Source organism: Cervus elaphus, chromosome 19, assembly GCF_910594005.1.
Source record: "Cervus elaphus chromosome 19, mCerEla1.1, whole genome shotgun sequence".
NCBI classification, from domain to species: Eukaryota; Metazoa; Chordata; class Mammalia; order Artiodactyla; family Cervidae; genus Cervus; species Cervus elaphus.
In genome coordinates this window covers 52,307,815-52,333,187 of record NC_057833.1, presented here as the reverse complement: position 1 = coordinate 52,333,187, position 25,373 = coordinate 52,307,815, and the positions used below count along the sequence as shown (strand labels likewise).

Sequence of the window (25,373 nt, the reverse complement as noted above, 5' to 3'; positions counted from 1 at the left end):
ATCTTAAAAAGAAGAACAAAGTCAGAGGATTTATAATACTTGATTCAAAATTACAGTAATGAAAACAATGTGATACAGGCATAAGAAATGACAGATCAATAGAAGAGAAAGCTCATAAATTTGCTTTCAACAAAGTTACCAAAGTAATCTAATGAGGAAAGTAAAGTATTTCTAAGAAACAGTGCTGAAACAACTGGATATCCATATAGGAAAAAAAATAAACCTTGACTCTTTATATTACACCACATATAAAAATTTATTGAGGTTCATAGTCTTAACTCTGAAAGCTAGAACTATACGGCTTGTGGAAGAAAATATAAGAGAGTATGTTCATATATAAGTAAGTATGTTCATAACTTGCAGTTAAGCAAAGATTTCACAGACAGGACACAGAAAACTATAACCAGAAAACTGATAAATAACAGACTTTATCAAAATTGCAAATGACTGCTAATTAAAGGGCATCATGAAGAAAACAAGAAGCAAGCCACAGCATGGGAGAAAATAGTCACCAAACATGCCTGATAATAAATTGGCATTTAGGGTGCATAAAGAATTACTACAACTTGACAAATAGGTAAAAAAAAACTCAACTTTCAAAATGAGGAAATAACTTGAAAAGATACTTCAGCAAAACAAGAAATACAAATGTCCAAGGATCTCAGAAAAACATGTTCAATGTCATTTGTCATCAGGGAAAAGCAAATTTAAATCCTAACAACCTACCAATACATACCCATTAGAATGATTAAAATTTTTAAATTGACAATACAAAATCTTAGGGAAGATGTAGAGCCACTGGAACTCTCATATATATTAGGCAAGAAAGGGCTCAGTGGTAAAGAATTCACCTGCCAATGCAGGAGACATGGGTTCGATTCCTGGGTTGGGAAGATCCCCTGGAAGAAGAAACAGCAAACCACACCAGCATTCTTGCTGGGAAAAATCCCATGGACAGAAGAGCCTAGCTGAGCAGGCTACAGTCCATGGGATGGCAGAGTCGGACACAACTGAGCACACATACAAATATTAAAATCGCTTTGGCAAAAGATCCAGCATTTCCCTATAAAGCTAGATGCATTCTTACTCTATGGCCCAGAGTTTCCTCAACTAGCACTTGACGAAGATGAATGAAAACATATGTCCACACAAATACTTGTACAAGAATGTCCACAGTAGCTTAATTCATAACAGCCAAAACATAAAAAACCCAAGTATCTATCAAAAGGAAATTATAGCACAATCATGCAAAAGGAAAATGCAGTACATTCATAAAATGAAATACTTCTCAGCAAACAATCAATTATGATATATGCAATAACATAAATGAATCTCAAAATATGCTGAGTGAAAGAAGTTTTATACAAAAGAATACAAATATATGATTACATTAATAGGCTATAAAACATGGAAAATTAATCTAAGGTGAAAAAATAGAACACTGGTTCATCTCTGGAGGACAGTAATGGGGTTGACTGCAAAAGGGTACTGTGTAAGGTGATATGTCTTGATAGGGATTTGAGTAATGCATTTGATAAAATGCATATCATTTTATCATGCCAATCAATGAATGGCACATTTAATACTTGTACATTTTGTGTTTTGTAAATCATGCTTCAAAGAAAAAGAACTATACATAAATATTAAAATCTACTCAATGGTATGCATGCTAAAATATTTAGAGAAAAAGATAGTGATGTCTACAACTTACTGTGAAACATAAAAACTTCAGATGAATTGGTAGATGAATAGGTAGATATCCGATAATGCAAATATAGTACATATTGATAAAAATCTATGTGGTAGTATGCAAGTGTTCACTATAAAATTCTTAGAATTTTTTAGAGTTGCTGAAAAATGTCTTAACAAAACATAAGAGCAAAAAGTTGAGAATGGGAGGATAGAAGAGACTGGAAAGCCTAGATGGCAAAAACCAGGAAACAAACATTTTTGTCAGTGTAAAGTACTGCCCAGGGACTGTGGTACTCTGCTTACCAATGTATCTGTCAGTTTGGAAGGGTATAATCTTATAATGGAGATGATTAATCTAGTTATCCCAGCTTGACACTAAGTCATCAAACTAACTTTCCTTGTTCTGATATTCAAGCTTAATAAGCAGCTTCTGGCAATTAAAACATAGCTTTCCAGAGATTTTTAGAGAAGGCAGAGAGAATATACTGGCCAATTAATAGGCAATTAAACTTTTTACCATTAGCTGATTAATGTGAGCATTATGACTTTTACAATAGACTTAAGTTTGGTTAGACTAAATTGTATACTGAAAACCTGATCAAATCTCAGCCTACCAAAAGCAAAATTGTACTCCTGACTGGGAAAACTGATTATAAGATTAAAATTAATGACTTATCTCTAATACAACATATTAAGATTTTAAAATTAGAAAATCTTCTGAGGTCACGGTGTTCACTATCTATTTTTTCCTCATTCATTTTTGGGACACTTTTCAGGATTCCTTTCAAATGGAATTGCCTCAAAAAAAAAAAAAAAAAAAAGGGATTTTATCAGGCAGAAAAGACAGAAGGCTTATACTGCTTTCTAGAATAAATTCTATTAGAACACCCAAGTACACATACAGCAAAGACAAACAGATCATATTCATAAGAAGTACACATGTAATTACCTGTGTGCCCTCATGAGAAACATCTGGCGAACAAGTCTGAGATGCTGTTTCATGTTTTAGCAATGGTGGCTTATTTAGAAATCGGTTAATTTCTTCGGATTTTTGCTGGAGTTGATCTACGGAAAAGAAAATAAGTAGATTGAAATGATCTTTGGCTTACATCCAAAACTTAATGAGTTATTATCTTCTAGGGGTAGACCATATGCTGTTTATTCTGGTTCAATTATCTTAATTAAAACATAATGCCAGCATATTTTACGTGACAACATTTTTATAAACTGTTTAATTACTCTCAAAGACCAAAGGACAGCTCAGTAAGCCTCCTTCATAGGCAAAATGAAACAGGCCTAGGTATATTTTTAAAAAGTCATTTTTCCTTTCCCCCTTGAAAATGCCCTACATGTTTTTTATTTTCTTCAGTCTCCACACAAGCATTAAAAATCCTACTGAGATTCTAGCACACAGTTTGAAACATCAGCATGGTTCAGTTAAGAGAATAGCACACTCAGGTAATACACTGTCCCCATGTAATGCCCTGCAAGGCTTTTTGGCTAATGTTCAGCTTTCTTCAACACAGATCTTCAATTTAATGCTTTCTAAAATCTTTCCTGTATGCCAATCTATCAGAATTAAACTAAATCAGAGACATGTATTATTAATACTTTAATAATAACATATTTAAAAAATAAGTTTTCCTTAAATCTCCTTAAAGGGTAAAAATTTTCTTTAAAAAGAAATTTTCACCTATAAGAAAAGCATTCAGATCCATCTTTAGAAGTAAGGCTGACTCCATATAATTTAGTCTCCCTACCTTTGCAACTAGATTTGGATTGAGTTTTCCACAAATTAATTCAAATCCTATTCATTTCAGTTAATGAACCCTTTAGACCACAGTAATGCTTCACAAAGCATACTTTAAAATTTGACACATCACTATCAATAGTTTTTAGTACTATAATGATTATTATAATATTAAGTCAGATTATAACTTCAGTTAGAGATGGGAGAAAAGGAACAAAGAGTTCAGAAGAGACACCTTTCTTAATCCTTCTCTAGATCCATTGGTTTAACAAGCAAATGATGTCATTAAGAGATACCTGAAATTTTACAGTAGGAGCTACTGAGGTGCTACACAAGTGGGCTTCAAAAGCACTCAGATACTGACCTTCCAGCTGCTGAATGACCTGGGCTGAATGAGCTGCCTGTTCATTTTTATCTTGGAGAAGTTTTGAATTTTGATCCTTGAGGGCATCACAGGCAGAGTGCAGCTCTTGCTCAGATTTTTGAAGGCTCAAAATGTGAGAGGTCTTCTCTTCCATTTCTGCACTGTGCTTCTGTTCCAAAGCACTGTACTGGGACTGCAGTTCAGCCTGGGCTTGACCTGCTTGTTCAAGCTGTTCAAGAAGATGATGCATTTCTTCCTGCAGGTTATGGAAAGACAGTTTTCTCTCTGCCACTTCTAGTTCCATCTTTTCCATCAGAACCTTGGACTCCTGTCTTTCTGTTTCTATAGTGTTCCTTAAAGTGCTCAGCTCAGCTTCCATCTGTTGCAATTGCTGAGAGAGAATCTAAGAAGAAAAAAAAAAGCCTCATGAACCATAAATTCATTCTTGCATTTCAATAAGCATAATGAAGAGCCCTTTCTAGGTGAAGCCTAGGCCGAGACACTCAGGACCAAACTTCCCATTGCGTAAAGGTCCTCTGTTTTTGCTTCTTGGTACTTTTGACAATTGTGTGTGTGTGTATTTATATATGTATATACACACATATATACAGTGTCATTATTTTTTCATTTACATGTGTCCCAATACAAAATTAGTTCAATAAGTGAATGGACTGTGCCTGTTTTACCATTACTGTTCTCCAGCATCTAGCATAATATACGGCATACTAAGTACCTGGTACTCAATAAATACTGAATAAATGAATGAATAAATGGATCCAGTCCCTGCCCTCAAGGAACTTAGAGTTTAGTGGGAGCATCATACTTAAACAGATCAGTATAATACAAAACATTAGAGGCCAAAAGAGATACTTACAAGGTATTAAAAGAAACAGACAAGGGAAATTTACCATAAAGTCACACATGTGTAAATATTTCTACAGTACCTATCTAGTAAGTAGCACAACTGGGATTTGAACCTGACTGTGTGATGACAGCCAGGGAGGAGACTCAGGGTCAGGGTTTGTTAGGACTGGAGATACGAGAACATGTTTCTATGCAAGAAAGACAGTTGTTCTCAAGGAGAGTTGAAAAGAAGAAAGATGATGACTTTCTCCAGCAGTATGCAGGACCCAGATGGACAAGCACAGAATATGGACTTTCAGAGGAAAAGAACACATTCTAAAGAAACTAGGATCCTAGACCTAAAATCACAAAGGAAAAGAGCAACAATAAAAGATTTGAAATATAAGTTTCAGGAGGGAAAAAACTGTATACATTTTGCTCATCATAGTATCACCACCACTTAAGCACAGGGAATTTGTTGATAGAATGAATAAACGGCATCAATTCTCTGAAGGCTTCTAATAGGATTTTATACCTGCTCCCTGGCGAACTAAATTGGAAATGAATGCTCCCGAGGCAGGCAGCAGAGATCACAGGGCAGTACCTGGTTTCTCTGTTCAGCAGCGGTCAGCTCCTGCTGCAGCAGGTCCACAACCTGAGTGCGGCCCAGCAAGGCTTCTTCATGCTCCTCGAGCTTCCTCTGCAGCACCCTTAATTTCTGAGAAGGAAACATTCAGACACAGTGTGCTAACACGTGAGCATCATTACCTGATTACTTTCAAAACGTCAGGTAGACTTGTATCCTAAGATTTCTGAATGTTAGGGATGACAGGTTAAAGAGTCAGACATTGCCATTCTCCTCAACCAGCAGCAACAAAGAATCTTCAAAGTATCTTCTCCAGAGCACTAACAACAACCAAACTGACACAAGCCAAGTCCCTGAATTAGGGGGCCTTTTTAATAATTAGATATTTATTACACATATCCACTTTTAAAATTATATAGTCAATCTCCTGTACCTAAACAATATAGGTACACATATATCCTACTCACCTATGAGAACATTCTCCACAGGCAAGAACCATTTCTCTTCTGGTTTCATGCATGGGACATGCACTTGATAAACATTTGTTGAATGAATAAGTCAATAATACATGTATATATTAATAATCAACTTTAAAAAGTGCTGTATTCTGAAACTTTATTTAGTGATGTATTCTGAAGGATTGTCTAGAACATGGAAGAAGTTTTCACTCAAAATCAATTAGGTGGATCAACCATGAAAAATACCACTGGAGTGCCTCTGAGTACCACACTGCCTTACACATTAAACAGAAACAAATACTTTTGAGTTAGTAGGTGACAAACTTAAAAACAATGAAGCCAAGTTTCAAAAATTACTCAATGATTTTTTTTAAAAGAATGATTTAATAAAAGGCTTTATGGTTTCAAAATCACTCCTTTGTTTTCTTTAAATTTTCTAAAGTTTAAAACTGACTTCATTGATTTGAAGCTTTGCATCAGGTTTCTAATGTACAAAGGTAGCTACAATGAGCAAACGGAAGAGAAACCAATTTCTGACTACCACACACATTTGCCAATTAAACTCAGCTTTTGAGTACTGACAATCTCATTAGAGGGGTAAGAGAAAAGGTAAAGAAATATAAATAATTAATATGCAACAGAAGAAAAGAGCACCAAAAAGAAGGCAATTAATGAACAAACCCACACCAAGTTAAGAGCAGTGGGCAAGGATGGAAAAGTGGCTGTGGTAACTTAATTAAATGTTAACCAAATCAACATTCTACTAGGTTTTAGCAACACACCTGTTGCATCTCTGTTTCCACATCTGCCTGGGTTACTAACTGAAGAAGCTCATCTTCATGAAGACGAACTTGTGTCTCAAAGCGGGCATCTTTCTCTCGGACCACCTGCTGCATGGAACTCAACTGAAGACACACACCAGAGAAACTATGCAAGTTACACTCCCAGAATTATCACACAAACAAAACTCACAGACTGTTCTCCAAACACAGACACTGAGAACTGATAAGACAAGAGATATTTCAGATTAAATTTTGAATGTCAAAGGATGAGATTTTTGGAAAAGAGCTAGGCCTGATGGTAATTTCAAAATGTGAGAGAAAGCCTGTCATTAGATTCAGAAGTCAGCTTAAATATAAATTTTGAATAAAAACTGTATTTGCATGGTTAATACAGGGTTTAAATATACAAGAGGTACATTTTTAAAAGATCTAAGGAGGTTGGAATATTAAACATACAAAGTTAGATTCCTGTTAGGCCATAGATAATTCATTGAATATCACACTCGTGGTCAAAAACTTTCAATGAAATTCTCATGCCCTATAAACCTCAAAATAATGTTATCTTCTACTCAAGATTCTCTACAACTGGAAATACAAACTTTTCTTTCAGGTCTTATTTTCAGAGAATTGCTTCTACCAAAGAACTTAGTATATTTCCATTCAATCCACACTGCCTCTCCAGACAGCTATTTTCAAGTGTCATTACTTGCAGGATTTTAGATCACCCTCATTTGTGACTGAATGAAATGGAAATAAACTGACTGTTTGTGAGTTGCTCGGTATCAGTGTTTTTGTTTCATTCTTAGGTTTTGTGTGTGTGTGTGTGTGTGTGTATGCACTTATTCACTTCCTTAAGATCTGTGGCTTAGGTTTTGTGTGTGTGTGTGTGTGTGTGTGTGTGTATGCACTTATTCACTTCCTTAAGATCTGTGGCTTAGGTTTTGTGTGTGTGTGTGTGTGTGTGTGTGTGTGTGTATGCACTTATTCACTTCCTTAAGATCTGTGGCTAAGCATGCCAACCAGCTCTTCACTTGCCCATTTTGCACTGGTCCTTCAATTACTGTTGATTGTTCGATTTGTGACACTTTGAACCAAACTTGGCTCTCCTCCTAAGGCAGGAGAAAAAAAATCTTCATGATACGTTTTTTTTCTCTACTGTGTCTTTTACTTATTTGTTTTTAAATTGAAGGATGATTGCTTTACAGAATTTTGTTGGTTTCTGCCATTATCTGGATTTTGATGTCACTATAAATTTGAAATCCTATGTTTCAAATGTATAGGTACTGGAGTCCTTCATCAGCCAAACATATCTACACATCCTTTCCTATAAATGTACCATACTCTTTTTCCTGAGACTTTGCTCACACCATTCCCCACAACTGGAATACCCTTTCCCCACCCTGTTGAAACTATATTATCTATCCATCATTGTTTTACCTAAATCCTGAGTCTTCCATGTAAGATTCCTTGGTTGTCACATGCACAGTAACCTCTTTCACCTCACAAAATACTTTGTATTGCTGCTTGTTCTGAACATTCTGAATGGCTTATATTATGATGGATCAATTAATACATTTATGTGTGTGTGTGTGTGTGTGTATATACCCATACACCTTGGCTTTCTGTGTAGTAAGCCACTCGGTAAAAATATTCTGTATTTCCCCATCCTACATCATATAATGTGTACAAAAAAGGACATGATAAAAGCTAATAGGCAAAACTTAAGATCTTAGAATATCCAATTTTAAATTTATACACAGTAGTAGGTCATCCATAGACAGAGAGTACCAACTAATACTACAAGTTATCAATAAACACCAGACACCCAATGGATAAGATTAGCTATTGTGCAAAGGCACTTGAGAGGAAAAAAATGTTTCTTGAGTCATTTGAGCATTATCAAAGGAAAAATATAAGAGTGTGTGGTCAAACGGGAAATTCAGAAAAATATAAAGAATTGAGGATGGCAGTTCAAACAGTAGCAGAAATAACTACTGGTCCTGGTAGCAGAATAATTTCTGGTACTGGTAGCAGAAACAACTATAAAGAAGAAAGTCGTGTACTGGGGCCTTTTAACATTGAACCACATAACTTGTACCACCTTCTCACCACTAATATTTTGATTATAATTTAACTTCTCATTAAGATTTTACTATGAAGAATGGACTTAGTCATTTGTATTTCTTTTGATTTATCTAACAGTCTTTTTGGAACTTAGCATAAGCTCATTCCTTTCTAAAAGACTGAATCTTTGTATACTATTAAAACCAAGTTTCTGGGCCTGTAGAACTAAGAAACAGCCATAAATTAGGTTATGGTGTATTCATCAAGGTAAATAACACTTCTAATTTCTTCTTCTACCACACCCTTCTACTTTCTACTGTAACATTCTAGCTACTATACTTTCACCTACTAAAGTTTTAAAAATAGACTGAATTCACTTGTCATGTAATAATCTTAAGCTGTTTTTTTTTCCGTTTTGTCATGTATTTCATGAGCTACATTATTTTTTTCTATTTTTAAAATTTTTTTTAATTGGAGGAAAATTGCTTTACAACGTTCTGTTTCTGCTGTACAACAATACAAATCAAGTGTGAGTATACATATCCCCCCCCCACCCTGACCTTAAACTCTCACGGTTCTTTACTCTAATGAGCCTGAGGCACCTCCCACCATACCTGAGCGGCTTGCTCGGCCTGCGTCTGGCTGAGCTGGGTTTGCAAAGTGCTAACGAGTTCCTCCTTCTCTTGGAGCTGCTGCTTCATCATTAAAAATTCTTCCATCTCTGTTGAACTCTTAGCAGACTGAAGACACAGAAGGAAACAAATATTTAAGCAAAAGAACTGGCACTCTTAATTCTCTGACCTCCCTTTTCATTTGCCCTCAATACCTACCAATATCCTTCTAGTTTCCATTTAACACTGAAGGGAACTGCATGAACTGTGGTTTTTTTTAAAAATTACCAAAATCACTTGTCAGAGGGAAACTTAAACAAGGGGAGCAGTTTTTTAATTTCTCTGAATCCTCACACAGAAACAGACAGTACAACTAGATAACAAAACCAAAAACTCATTGACAATATTTACAGTAAAATTAGGAAGGCAGTACTACAAACCCTAAAATACATGTAGGTAGGGACAAACCACCAAAAGACTCTGGTATCAGAGTCTGTGCAATAGGAGGAAGGCAGCAACAGAGCAACATCTGATTGCCTTGAGAAAAGGAAAATCCCCAAATGGCCAATAAATTCTTACTGGGAAGCACAGTTGGCCAATCTTAGGACAACAGCTTGAGTTGGCAAAGCTTTTCCATTCTTTGATTCTGGCTGAGTAAAGGGGTCCACTGTAAAAAGGACAAAAAGGCTAGAATAATCTGGCCTACCTGAAGTTTGAAAACTAACTCATTAGGACTGCCACCCAAAATACAAACTGCACCAAGAAGAAACCTCCAGGTGTGAAATAGAAATTAAGCAGAATAGGGATAACAGAAATAGAAGACAAAGAAGGGCTACACATGTGCTACACAATTCATCATCAACTAGCCACATGTGGCTATCAAGGGCTTGAAATATGCCTAATGTAAGTGAGAAATTAAATTATTAATTAGTTCATTTTAATTAAAGAATAAATTATTTTTACATTAAATACAATTATGTTTTTGTATGATTATCTTTCACTTTACCAGCTGCATCATGCAATATACTGTTGAACCGCTGTGCAAGTAATAAATGTGCATGTTGCTCCTAGTGTTACAATAAACACATCAGCTATCCAGCCAGTGTCAATGGATTGATGCAATTTAAATGATTTTTTTCCTATACACCTATGTGATGTGCTTACTTGAATACTTAATGAAGAGAGTATGAATAATAGTTGACATCTATGCAAATCATAATTATGATTAAATCATAATATACCTAATTAAAATATAAATATAGCTTTTATTATTTTTCTAGTTCAAAAATAAGTAGAGATATACTTTTAAATTTAAAATAAAGATGTACTACTGATGCATAGCTCATTCCTTTTATTTCTAAGTAGTATCCCATTGTGTATTTAAATATTCTCCTGCTGACAGATAAGTTATTTCTAGCTTTTGGTTTCACAAGTAAAGCTGCTATGCACATGCATATACAAGTCCTTTTGTGAACATGTGCTTTCATTTCTCACACATGTAGCTTTAAAGTTGATTTTTTTCAAATTAACTATCCTAAATAATTAGCCAGTTTCTAAACATGGATGCAAATATTAAAGGAAAATGATGTTTGGCCCTCAGTTCAGTGACAGGCAAGTTTCTAAATATGTACGGAACAATTTGAGTATTTGAGTCTATTTTCTCAACTGGAAATTTTATGAAATCTAAACACAAATGAAGAATTTCCAATGAAAATTCAGCATCCAAATTGAGATATAATATAAAATACACACTAAATTTCAGACTTAGTGCAGAAAAAAGAATGTAAATTAACATAAAAATAATTTTTATATTTCTGAAAAGTATATTTTTAATATACTGGGCTAAATGAAATAATTGTTAAAATTAATTTTACTTGTTTCTTCTTTATCTTTTGCAATATAGCTGCTAAAAAATTTAAAATTATGCATGTGACTCACATTATATTACTATCAAGCAATGTTAGTATAGATCAGAGTGAAGGGCAGGGGGAAGGCCAGGAAACCTCAGAGATCCACTTGCCTTATCTTCGAACACAACACAAAAATAACAAAAAAGAGAAGTCTGTTAAATAAAAAACATTTTCCTGAATCAAGCCTCCTTCAAAAAGTTTAGGAAAATTAATTTCACACAAAAATAAGAAACATAAAAGGATCCAGGTCAAATCCCATCCAAAGTTATCATTAAAAAAAAAAGAAAAGAAAACCAAGCAGGTGAGAAAAGCATACCATAGGCAAGCTCAAAGTCAAAATTGCAATCTGTTTCAAAAGCTGTTTTTAAAAAATAAGAAAATTAGATATGACACAAAAGAACAGTTTTAAAATCAGAATTAGAAAAACTCAGAAATGAGGTGACAAAATTCAGGAAAAATTTGATTCTTTTGAATCAAAATGCATTCTGAAAAGAACACAAAACATGAAACAATTTATTTTGAACACAAAACAATTTATTTACAAAAGTAAATAAACACGAAATAGAATGCCTTAAAGAAGAAAAAAAAAAAGAAACTTTTGAAAAGGAAGAGATAAAAAGGAACTGAAAGTGACCAATATGGAAGATAATCAAAGGTGGAATATATGGGTAATAGAAGTCCGTAAGGAAGAAAACAGACCAAATACTACAAGCTATATGATTCAAGAAAACTCTTCTGAAATAAAATGTGTGAAACCATATATTGAAAAAGATATTTGGCTATCTACAAATATCAACCATGGATGATAACACCAATGCACAGTCTAGTAGAATTACTAGACTTAGTGGAGAAGGAAAGACAAGAGCAAAGAAAAGGGAAGGCAACAAGGAAGGAAGGAGTTGACAGAGACATAGAAAAATATTACATGACTATTGTTGTTAGTATAATAATCCATTGAGCTTTAGTGATTTATTAACTTAATGATTATGAGGTAACTTACACCCCTACCTGTGTAGCTTGGTTTGCCTGTGCCTGGGAAAGTTGGGCTTGCAAACTGGTAATTAGTTCCTCTTTCTCCTGGAGTTTATGTTTTATCTTTTCTACTTCTCTCTCTTCTGTAGAACTCTTGTCATGCTGAAAACGCAGGAAATAAAGTTATTTATTTAAAAGAATCTAATTTGCCCTATACAGCTCCTTGATTATAGTGCTATCCAATAAATGCGAGCAAAAAATAACACTTGACCTAATAACAAGGAAGCAATCTTAAGAGTTTTCGAATTTGAGTATGGCCAAGAAGTTCCTGTCAGACCCATCCTTCCGCACTATAAACTGGACAAGATAGACAAATAGCTATCTGAAGACGATGGGGAGCAACCAGAAGCAGGAGGATATCAGAGGGGAGTTAATACCTGGAAGAAATGACACCAAATTTCCTATTTTTATAGTTTTTAGTCTGAGGGCAAAATCAGTTAGTGCAATACAGGACTAAAACTTAACATAAAACTCATAACCCCACTGCCTTGAAGAACTAGAGGACAGAATTCAGGAAAACACAGCTGCTAAGTGAAAGACAAAAAATCATAAAAGAGACGGAAGGAGGAGAGGAATTAAAATCTTTCAACAGTCTTTTTTTTTCCCCTAAAAGCTCTTCTTTTGACTGAACCAGATTCTGCCTCCCAACTGAATTCACCACCACTCCTTGCCCTCCAAAATGAACTTATTCTGCTTATTGGAACCACACAGAATAATTTTACACTTTCTTCCACATTAACAGTCTGTCAAGTATCTAAGGATTGCCATCATTTCTTCAACTACACTTTCCAGAGACTATCAATCTCTGTCATGGGTAAACAATAGTTAAAGAGCTGCTGTGACTGATTGCTGAAACTTAGAAATCATTTAATCCAACCCTTTCATTTAACAGAGGGAGGAAATGAAGCTACATGATGCTGATTTGTTTAAGGTCTCAGAGCTTTAAAAAAGGGGGGGGGGGGCAGGTATAAAATGGATAATTTAAAAATATAACAACATAGCAGAGGGAGAAGTTAGAAGAAACAAAGTCACATGGGGAGAGACAGGCTGGTGCTAGAGACAGCCAGGGGGAAGAGAGAATAATGAGAGGAAAAACCAATGAGTAAGATAAGAAGAATCCAGATGAAGGCATTATTTGAGAAGAATAAGAGAAGCTTCTAAAATCAGCTTTGAGAAGCTAAATAAGGCTATCTATCAATGCAGGAAAAGTAATATCTTCTGAGCATTAGACCCAGGAAGGAAAGACTAACCAGGGTACTAGCAACCCAAGGGTTATGCCTAAAGAATTGATTAAAATCTCATTTCCCAAGAACTAAAATCATTGTGGATAAGAATACTAGTGAGTCAAAAAAAAAACACAGTGAAAGCTAAAACAAACTAAAAGATCTCCTATGCAGAGTGACATCTAAGCCAACTGTAATGTGTATATCTGATGGGGCTGGTCTCTCTTTATTCTATACCAAATTTGCCAAAAGTTTCTTGTTCTCTAACTAGCTGACTGAATGTGAATATCTGGGAAAGACAGTAAGAACAAGTACTGGAACAATGCTCAATTTCTCAAAAGGCAACACTTTGCTTACTCCTTTCTCTTAACTTCCACCTTAAACTGTTTGTTGGTGGCAGTCATAAATCTAGAGTGCATCCCTTATTGGAGCCTAAAATAATCCAGCTGATTAAGCCCACAATGCATGAAACTTCAAAGTACTATTATGTTGCCACATGAAGACAAAGCATAGTCTGTCACTAAATTAAAGAATTTCAGAGCTGGGAGAAACCTTAGAGATCACCTAGTTTACTCTTCTAACCAAGGATTCAAAAGCTAAATGCCTCACTTCAATATTTACTTCTTCTTGTTAGCCTTTTTAATTCTCTGCAAGTGTAGGTTACAACTGATATTTAACTTCCATGTTTTTGTTGGCCTTTTATTCTGTGCTTGGTCCGTAGCCCAGTTAGACTGTGAGCTCAATAAAAGGACAGCATTTAGTGCTGTATTACTTCAGCTTCATAAATTTTTGTGATTAGTGACAATGAGAGGCTTTTGCTCCTCAGAAAGTATATATTATACCCAGTCACTATACCTTGGAGAGTTGCTCCTCTGACTGAGGTTCTGTGGACAGAACAGTCCCTCCTTGTGCCTTCATCTCTTCTATGTGTTTATTCAAAGAAGTTAATTTGGCCTTAGCATGAAGTTTTAGCTTTTTTATTTTGTTATCAGCAGCTTTTCTTTCTTCCTGTCAGAGAACAATGATGGTAAATACACAAATGTTTATTCATCACTTCTCCAGTATATAACAAAAGTTATTCTCAGTAGGCATCATCTTACAGTATTAGGGAAATCAGATTCTCTAATAATCTAAATGAAGAGAAAAACTGAAGTTAACTCTTATATCTGTCTTTTATCAAATGCTTGGCAAGAAAGGACAATGGTACCTGTAGAACTTCATCCTTCTGCTGCAATTCAGCATCCTTCTGTCTAATGATTTCTTTTAGTTCCACCACCAACTGTTCTACATTAGCCAGGCGCTCCAGAACATCCTCTTGTGTTCTATCATTAAATTCCATGTCAGATTCTTGGGGTAATTCCTGGTATTTAGACAAAAGGTTGCCAATTTACGAGTGAAAAGGTATAAGCTTCCCAACAGGAGTTTCTTCATTCCAACTTCATCTTATCTCTTGTCCTTACTTAAGAAATCTTTCCGAGGAGATGGGGAAGCAAATGTCACATAACATTAAGTGAAAGAGCCCAAAACTTAAAATTAAGACAGTAGGTGAATAAAATTCTCTTAACCTCCAGGGAACACTGCTTGTCTTTTCAGAAAGTGAAACGACTTTCTTTGATTCCTATGCGACCTTCAAAAACTACAATACACACAATAAGAGAAGGGCTACATGAGTTTATAAAATGGCAAACAGTCTGAAACCAGAAAGTTGCTCCATTTCTTGTTTCAGACCTTTCCTGTGAAACAAGAGAACATACCTGAGTTAAAACAATCTAGTACTGAACAAGTCCCAGGGGGACAAATGAAGACAATCTTTCTCATCTTATCCAGGACTTGATTTCCATTACTGGTCCTTTTAGGCTACAAACCTTATAAGAAAAGGATCATTGACAAAGTCTCAATATTTTTCTTAATCTTCTCTTCCACCTAGCATAAGGGAGGCTGCTCACAGTCTTTCATCTTAAATTCTTGTCATCAGAAGAACATAGAATATACATCTCATCAGTTTAATTCAGAACAGAGCTACTCACAGGTTCTAAGGAAGCCCTCATATTCTCATCAGTGTCATCTCCTGATAATTCATGTAAAACAACATTTGCTAATCCTGACAGTCGACTCAGCATTTCTGCAAGAAAAGAAAACATAAAAATCAGTCAAATGGATACATGTTTCTCCTATGATGGTAACTGTGTCATCTATAAGTGAAACAAGAAAACTGTGCAGGTGATATACATATATATATTAGACTACACAGCAAGTTGATGGCTTTAAAAAGGCTTCTGAGTATGTACAGTGTAGTAAAACACTCTTCAGTGATAACTACACAGATTTTTAAGCACCATCACTAATATTTTTTAAATGAAATACAAATACATAATTGTTAGTGCAAAATAATATACCTAAAGGTTATCTTTAATGCTTATAGGTTTTCTTTAATCATAATTTCATGGGCAAACATGGAATTCTAACTATTCTTTCCCCTGTCAGACTACTGTCCACTTCTAATTTGTCAAATACACTCCACCGTTCAACAAATGTTTTGATTTTTACCTGCAGAAATTAATAAAACTGAAAATAGAAAAATAAGAGAAAATGTATAAAACCAAAAGCTGATTCTTTGAAGGAATGAATAAAATATACAAAGCTCAGTTAGGCTGACAGCAAAAAAAGAGAGAAGACAAAAATTATTAACATCAGATATGAAAGAGGAAAGAAACATTACTACTGACCTAAGGAAAACTATAACTCTATGCCTATAAATTAGTCAACATAGATGAACTAGGCTTTGAAAGATAACAAGCCACCAAATCTCAGTTAAGAAGAAACAGATAACCTGAAACCCAGCCTCCCACACATACTCTTTCTCTTTTCTTCCTTATTTAATCATTCATTCATTTAGATCAGCATCACTTGCCAACCCATAAAGCCCTTAAAAGTAAGAATATTAATGTTCTGATAGGAAAAATAAAAATAAACTGGACTGTGCATAGTATTATCATATGCAATTATGGTAAATTTTATGCTGATTAACAAAATATTATTTGGCTTTTAAAATCCTCAGCAGGAAGAAACAGAAATGTAAAAGCTATAACACAAAATAAGCACTTGAATAAAACTAGACTCTGCTATCGTTTTCTTTTACTTATTTTCATTTACTTTTATGGTCCCTAATTAAGAAATGGCAAGACATTTGCTTCTATGCTGTGCTTAGTCACTCAGTCATGTCCAACTTTTTGTGACTCCATGGACTGTAGCCTGCCAAGCACCTCTGCCCATGGGGATTCTCCAGACAGGAAAACTGGAGTGGGTTGAGATCTTCCCAACCCAGGGATCAAACCCAGGTCTCCCATATTGCAGGCAGATTCTTTACCATCTGAGCCACCAGAGGAGCCCAAGAATAGTGGAGAGGGTAGACTGTCCCTTCTCCAGAGGATCTTCACAACCCAGGAATAGAACCGGGATCTCCTGCAAAGAAGGCCAATTCTTCACTAGCTGAGCTACCAGGGAAGCTCTTTGTTTCTGTAACCAGTTACTAAGATAAGCAGTATATGGCATTTTGAAAAGATGCATAAAACAGGAAAGGAAGAGAGAATCATTCCTAGGAGGGCAACATAGGACCATATATAACTACATATATAACTACTGAAATGGCAATGTAAGAGTCATATACAAGTGCTTAGAAACATAATTTCATGCAAAGATGGACACAATAAAGGACAGAAATGGTATGGACCTAACAGAAGCAGAAGATATTAAGAAGAGCTGGCAAGAATACACAGAAGAACTATAGAAAAAAGATCTTCATGACCCTGATAACCATGATGGTGTGATCACTCACCTAGAGGTAGACATCCTGGAATGAGAAGTGGGCCTTAGGAAGCATCACTACCAACCAAGTTAGTGGAGGTGATGGAATTCCAGTTGAGCTATTTCAAATCCTAAAAGATGATGCTGTGAAAGTGATGCACTCAATATGCCAGAAAATTTGGAAGACTCAGCAGTGGCCACAGGACTGGAAAAGGTCAGTTTTCGTTCCTATCCCAAAGAAAGGCAATGCCAAAGAATGTTCAAACTACAGTACAATTGCACTCATCTCACACACTAGCAAAGTAATGCTCAAAATTCTCCAAGCTAGGCTTCAACAGCATGTGAACCATGAACTTCCAGATGTTCAAGATGGATTTAGAAAAGGCAGAGGAACCAGAGATCAAATTGCCAACATCCGCTGGATCATCAAAAAAGCAAGAGTTCCAGAAAAACATCTCCTTCTTCTTTATTGACTGTAACAAAGCCTCTGTGTGGATCACAATAAACTGTGGAAAATTCTTAAAGAGATGGGAATACCAGACCACCTGACCTGCCTCCTGAGAAATCTATACACAGGTCAAGAAGTAATAGTTAGAACTGGACATGGAACAACAGACTGGTTCCAAATCAGGAAAGGAGTACGTCAAGGCTGTATATTGTCACCCTGCTTATTTAACGTCTATGCAGAGTACAACATGCAAAATGCGGGGCTGGATAAAGCACAAGCTGGAATCAAGATTGCTGGGAGAAATATCAATAACGTCAGATATGCAGATAACAGCACCCTTATGGCGGAAAGAAGAAGAACTAAAGAGCCTCTTGATGAAAGTGAAAGAGGAGACTGAAAACATTGGCTTAAAACTCAACATTGAGAAAACTAAGAACATGGTCCCATCACTTCATGGCAAATAGATGGGGAAACAATGGAAACAGTGAGAGACTACTTTCTTGGGCTCCAAAATCACTGCAGAGGGTGACTGCAGCCATGGAATTAAAAGACACTTGCTCCCTGGAAGAAAAGCTATGACTAACCTAGATAGCATATTAAAAAGCAGAAACATTACTTTGTCAACAAAGGTCCATCTAGTCAAAGGTATGGTTTTTCCAGTAGTCATGTACGGATGTGAGAGTTGGACTATAAAGAAAGCTGAGGGACGAAGAATTGATGCTTTGGAAATGTGGTGTTGGAGAAGACTCTTCAGAGTCCCTTGGACTGCAAGGAGATCCAATCAGTCCATCCTAAAGGAGATCAGTCCTGAATATTCATTGGAAGGACTGATGCTGAAGCTAAAACTCCAATACTTTGGCCACCTGATACAAAGAACTGACTCATCTGCTAAGAGCCTGATGCTGGGAAAGACTGAAGGCAGGAGAAGGGGACAACAGAGGATGATATGGTTGGATGGCATCACTGACTCAATGGATATAAGTTTGAGTAAATTCTGGAAGTTGGTGATGGACAGGGAGGCCTGGCATGCTGCAGTCCATGGGATAGCAAAGAGTCAGACACAACTGAGTGATTGAACCGAAGGAACATAATAATCACTAATCAAGTTATGAGACTCATAAATACAGTTGTTAAAAAAACAAACAAAACTCACCAGGACACAGACTCTATAAACTTTTTTTTCAACTCTAGCGATTCAATTTTCTGTAGGAACCATTACTGAAGGAAATGAACACTATAACTAAAGAGTCTTTATTAGGCACAGAAATTTGTACTAATCAAAGAGTCATAATAGAACCTAACTTACCAAACAATCACTTTATCTTCAGATTTTTCAGACTCTGTTGAGAATAATAGCAGAAGAAAAAAAAAATACAACCAACTGATGGGACTCTGAGAAGATGGTAGTAGCAGACAGCATACCTTTTGGATCTTCCTAAATTCCCATATAAAAATAGACAAAACAACTAGATAACAAAATTTTAAAAACCCATAGACAGTCTTTACCAAAACAAGCAAGCAACAAATAATGAGACAAAGTTTCTCACAAACTCCAGAGTAAACATGGATATAGAAAAAATACCAAAGCCACAAGATTCATAGTCATCCACGGAAGAAGGGGGAACCAAAGGGTAGCAGAATGTGCCACTCATTCCAAAATATGCCACTTGGCATAAGTATTATTTTTGAGCTAAAGACAGCTGGAAAACAGCAGGTACAGGTAGAGTATGCAGGTCTCCCCTTCTCTTCCTAAAAGGAAGAGCTAAAACACTCACATGGAAGACGTTCTCTCTATACCATGAAGAAAATAATATTGTTATTTCCAGGGAAGGGAGCTGAGGCCAAAGAATTTATAGGTCAAATCTTATAAATTAACCCTTATCTCCCTAGTCACTGGTCTATGATTAATGACCTCCTTGTCTTGTCTCATTTTCACAAACATTAACATGAGTTTGGGAGAAGTCAAGTCCAACCTTCACTGATGACCTTTAAGGGGCTCAAGATTTTTGTGGAAGAAGTAAGTGCAACTGTGATGGCAACAGTAAGAGAACTATCAATAGAATTAAAAGTAGAGGTTGAAAATGTGACCGAATTGCTGTAATCTCAAGATAAATCTTTTACAGACGAGGAGTTGCTGCTTCTAGATGAGCTAAGAAAGTGGTTTCATGAGATGGAATCTATTACTGGTGAACAAACTATGAAGACTGTTGAAATGACAACAAAGCATTTAGAATATTACATAAACTTAGTTGATAAAGTAGTGGCAGGGTGTGAGAGGATCTACTCCAATTTTCAAAGAAATTCTACTGTGTGTAAAATGCTATCAAACAGCACTGCATACTACGGAGAACTTGCTCATGAAAGGAGAGGTAATCAATGCAGCAAAGTTCATTGCTGCCTTATTTTTAAAAATTGCAACAACCATTCTAACTTTCAGCAACTACCACTCTGATCAGTCAGCAGCCATGAACATCAAAGCAAGACCCTATACCAGCAAAAAGGACATCAATGGAGAAAGGAGTGAAATCCAAAGTATGGAGTTTAGTTAATAGTAGTGCACCAGTGTTGGTTTCCTAGTTTTGACAAATGCATTTTACTAATGTAACATGTTAATATTAGAGACTACGGGGTGAGGGGTACAGTGAACTTTGAATTATCTTTGTATACTTTCTATGATAAATTTAAAATTATTCCTAATAATTTGTTTCTTTAAAAAAATTCAAAGAAATAAATAGTAAAGAAGGAATCAAGAGAAGTGATAAAAATACTGAACATAGGCAATGAGGGTAGTAGGATTCCCTGAAAAAGAAACCAAAGCAAAGGTACAGAACAAACACACAAAAAAACAAAATCCAAGAGCACTTATCTAAAAATTTTTTAAAGATTTGAAGTAACATATTGAAAGAAGCCATCAGGTACCTGAGAATATCAACCCAAAATGACTGGCAAGACATTCTAGTAAAATTTTTTAAAATTCTTTGAGATTTAGGCTGAAATATCATGTGACTTATAAGCCAAAAACAACAACAAAAAGACTGTCAGATTTTTCAACAGTAATATTTTTGCCGGGGGGGGGGGGGGGGGGGGGGGGAATGGAGTTACAGATTTGAGGTATTTACGGAAAGAAAAGGCAAGTTAAAGATTTTAATTTTAGCAAAAATGCTGCTGCTGCTGCTAAGTTGCTTCAGTCGTGTCCAATTCTGTGCATTCCCTAGACGGCAGCCCAGCAGGCTCCCATCCCTGGGATTCTCCAGGCAAGAATACTGGAGTGGGTGCCATTTCCTTCTCCAGTGCATGAAAGTAAAAAGTGAAAGTGAAGTTGCTCAGTCGTGTCTGACTCTTCACGACTCTATGGACTGTAAAATGACCTACAAATGTAAGGAGCACAGACACAATGTTATAAACTTGCAAGAAAATTCATGATAAATTTTCCCAGGAGCCTTTCCTAAGGCACCTGTTAAGAGAGAGTTTGAGACAACCAAAATGACTGAAGAAACATCATCATAAGGACTGGTGATAAGCACTAAATATATTACTCATAGAACTAAGGCCAGGATGGAGACAGAATAGTATTTAATGATTTTATGCTCTGAGAACACACAGGCCTCCAATTTTAAAAATTGGGGAAAACATGAATAGCATGTGTAAAAAAACATAAAAATTTTAAAAATCAAAATTGGTGGTGATCATTATCAGTATTATTACTCCTTGACTATTATATGCTTCCTGTGGACTTAAAGTAATTATGGGCATAGTAATTCTATTATATACTCATTAAGGAAAAAGGAGACAAACATATAATACAAAAGAAATTAAGAACCCCCAAGTAAAAACTAACCTTGAATTTCAAGCAAAAGTGTTACTATGAACCTACAGGGTATTTTGCCTTAGTAAATATATTTTCCTAGCTCTGTCCATTGAAAAAACAATGACAAACTGAGAAGCAATAAGTATCTCTAGTGCCTAGATTGGAGTCTTAAAACACTACTTCCCATTAAAAAAAAAAAAGACAAGTAACTTTAAAAATAAAATAGGAGGGCTTCTTAGAGAAAATGACTGATTTCAGTTCTGAAGCAGGAAATGGCACAAAATGAACCTGAAACATCTTATCACACAAAACAGCAAGGAAGCTATCAAAAACTAATGTAGAGTCATGTTAAAAGGGCCCAAGAAACAAACTGAAAAGATTCCCACAGCACAAAGGAACAATTGAGTTTCTAATAAGAATATGAATTAAATTGCAACATATTTAAATCCACCAAAATACTAAAATCCACAAGTTCATAATAATAAACTGGTCATCATCTGAACTAAGAATTGTGAAAACTAGGTTAAGTACAAGGATTTTCTTATCTTTTCCATTTGGACTTTACCACTTAGGAAGAAAATAGTAGATGAGGGGACACGTCTCTACTTATAAAGTTACTCCAGGTAACAAATGAAAACAATGGTAGAACTGGAACATCTAGTCTAATATTTTACAACTCTAATGAATTCATGGATCTAGACATTGAACATAGAGAGCTGCTAGCCTCAAGGAAGAGCAAAACCAGACATCATGTGCCGTTTGATGAAAGAACACACCACCACCTATAGACTTCCCAAAGGGATTGAACCTCAGTCTGGTAAAGTCTCTGGATCCAGCTGCCAATTTCCAGGAAATGCAGAGGACAGAGGAATATGCTGAACCTCTCCATGAAAGTGCAATTCCCAAACTGTGGGGAAAAGACCTCGGTTCTTCAACAGAAACTGAAAAAAACCCAGGATGGTATGCCTAGATCAAATTTTTTACATATCATCATTAGCCACGAAGAATGTGATTGACATGTAATTTCTATCATAAAAATATCAATTTTTTCATTTTCCAAATATAAAATTAAAATCCTGAATGTTTCTCTAAGTTAACACTGCCCCCAATCCACCATTACAACACATGAGATTTTGATGTCTAGAAGAGTAGGCATCCTACTAATTATTGCACATGAACAACACATACAGATGAACATAGGATAATGATAATATTAATGGTAACAATTACTGAACATCTGTATCAAACAGTCTATATACATTTCTTCCTAATCATTAAACCTGCAAAATAGATATCATCATCCTCATTTTTTAGATGAAAAAACTGACATGCAGAGAAACTACAACTTTTTAAGATCCCTCAGCTAAATAAGCATTATTGAATAAGATAAATGCTCAGTCAATGGAAAATGTGTTCTCTCACAACTGTTTAAAAATTTTTATATTTGAAGGGAAAGATCAGTACCAGGGAAGAATTACTTCAGACCAAGGTAAAAGGAATTTCTCAAAGACTGATTCAATAATCCTGAGAGGTCCTGAGTAGATGGCACAGTGGGAAGAGCAAAAACTTGGGAGCCAGGCACTGAGCCAGCCCTGCCTCCAGCACGTTGTGTTATACTGGTAAGTCACTTGCCAGTTTCCACATCTTAAGATGAGTGAGATCAACAAGGAGCATCCTCATGCCCAGTACTACGACTCCATGATGCAAGAGTGGTTTCTGTAGCTGGTGACATTAAAGGAGTTCATGGAAGTGTAAAATGAAGGCCATCCTGGGCACCCACAGTTAAGTGCTTTAGACAGCTCAGAGGCTGGGGACTTGAGGGCAAGAGAGCCACAGGTAGCCATGCTTAAGTTAAATGAAGAAAGATGGATCTCTGCCTCTGAAAGGCTCACTGTGGGATAGAGATGGGTAAATGCACATATAAAAATTAGTAAAGGGGGAAACATATAGCAATAAATTCATTTAAGGAATATCTGTGACTATGGGACAATTGGCGCTCTTGCTGTTAGTATATAAAGCACCAAAAGCACAAATAGCAACCTGGGAAAAGAATAAAATAAAAAGCATTATGCCAAGGCTGGAGTTCAATAAAACATTCAGGCAAATAAAACAATCTGTCAAAGTCAGTGCTGGCCACACCTTCTACAAACTCTGCCACAGGATCTCAACACTTTCGCGTTGAGGTGGCATTTAGAATTCAATGAGTCTTCTTTCCTCAGTCTTCACTGCTAATAATAATTTTCAAAATATCCACTCCGTGTGGAGTATTATGCTAAGAATCACAAAAATATAAAAAGAAATATACGGTATGTCCCTAACCACAGAGAATCCAGTACAAAATGCATGGGAAAATAAACTAACTGAAGACAGTGAGTGTATGTCTGTGACTACATGCATACACACCATTTGCTTTGGAATTTAATCACATTTCCCACTGAAACAACAACACAGAAAATGGTTATAGTTCCAGGTCACTCCTCAAACTTATTCAAAGCATGTTTAATTGCCCCTCAGTAGTTTTCCTTAATTCTAAGTGATCCTCAACCAGTTTGAGAAACTAATAGGAATGGTGCTATATAGCTGGGAAAAACATATGCAATATTATGATATAATTTTAGAATTAGAAAATGAAAAACTATTTTTCATGATATGAAAAAACTACTGTTTTCACTCAAGAAATTTAGAAATAAATGGTAGTAATAATCTATATACACAGTACTATGCACTAAGTATTACTCTAACCACTTTACTTATAATTATTTATCCTCACCATTTTACTTATTTTATTATTAAAACAACTCCAAGGAGGTTCTTTGGATATCATCAGTATTAATGTGAATAAACTAAGGCATAGGGAGGCTATTTTCCCAGTCAATAGCTCAACAAGCTTCTTGACTGGTAGAGATACAGATGATAACCTATTTTCTGAGCAAACTCATCACCCAACATACTTTACTGGGGCTGAAAATAGGGCTTGGAGGCATGAGGGCACTCATATGCTTATATATACTTATAGTTACATAACCACTTTTTTTTTTTTTCCAACAGTAGTAAAGTGAGATGACTCAGAGTGGTAGGGCCCCAGAGAACTCCATATTACTTATACCATAGATAGGCTCATGCAAGGACACAAAGGATATATGTACATGCTATTCACTACAGCGGTATTTGGGATGGCTAATGACTGAAAACAATCTCCATGTCCATCAGTAGGGGACAGGCGAAATATATTTTGATACTTCTACAAGGCAAAGCTGAACAGCCTTTTAAGAGAACAGAGTAGTTTTATACTTATGGATAAGGAAAAACCACCTTTCAGTATTAAGAGAGACAAAAAGTGTAAAATAAGTTACATTATTATTCAACTTGTGTGAGAGAAAAGGAGAGAGATGTATGATACAAATGTGCTTGAATATGATTAGAAAATTTCTTAACAATAAAGAAATTATTTACAGTGTGTACTTCTGGGAAGTAGAGAATGGGGAAAAGGATCAGTATATAGCAGAGAAAGAGATCTGTGTTTTCATATCTTTCTGTAGTGAATTCACTTTTACCAAAAGCACGTATTGCTGATTTTATATTAGCTTAATTAAAAATGGAGTATTACATATCCTAACATCCTTTCATATAGTGGTTCCTAACAATAGGCCGGTATGTAATAATCAGTGGGGAGATGTGTCCCAAATAATTTATTTCTAATAGTTGTTAAGCTAGAGAAGTTTATGAATTATTTATTTTTATCAACAAGAATAAAATCAGCATCTCTTTAATTAATCCACTAATACAAAGGGGAAAGAAAAAAAAGAGACTTTTAAGATTCAAACAGAAGAAAAAAAAAAAGAATTGCATCCTAAAGATGATTAATTTTAAGAGAGGCTGCATCCCAGAGGAATAAGTGAAGTCGCTCAGTCATGTCAGACTCTTTGAGACCCCGTGGACTGTAGCCCACCAGGCTTCTCCGTCCATGGGGTTCTCCAGGCAAGAATACTGGAGTGGGT

At 35.7% G+C, this 25,373-nt stretch overlaps 1 protein-coding gene across 4 annotated transcripts in view; it reads right to left on the bottom strand.

Annotated features, from left to right (window-relative positions):
* Nucleotides 1-25,373, bottom strand: part of GOLGB1 (golgin B1) — a 75,114-nt gene that overhangs the window by 47,532 nt on the left and 2,209 nt on the right. The window contains exons 2-10 of one of the 4 annotated variants that reach the window (XM_043875102.1): nt 15,343-15,437; nt 14,523-14,675; nt 14,171-14,323; nt 12,069-12,194; nt 9,154-9,279; nt 6,476-6,583; nt 5,254-5,367; nt 3,807-4,209; nt 2,642-2,757 (exon numbers count right to left, since the gene is read on the bottom strand). In XM_043875102.1, coding sequence (XP_043731037.1) covers nt 2,642-2,757; nt 3,807-4,209; nt 5,254-5,367; nt 6,476-6,583; nt 9,154-9,279; nt 12,069-12,194; nt 14,171-14,323; nt 14,523-14,675; nt 15,343-15,435 — 1,392 coding nt within the window. In that variant the 5' untranslated portion in view covers nt 15,436-15,437. Of the gene's footprint in view, nt 1-2,641; nt 2,758-3,806; nt 4,210-5,253; nt 5,368-6,475; nt 6,599-9,153; nt 9,280-12,068; nt 12,195-14,170; nt 14,324-14,522; nt 14,676-15,342; nt 15,438-25,373 lie in introns of all 4 variants that reach the window. The other 3 variants (XM_043875101.1, XM_043875103.1, XM_043875105.1) reach the window with 3 other exon arrangements.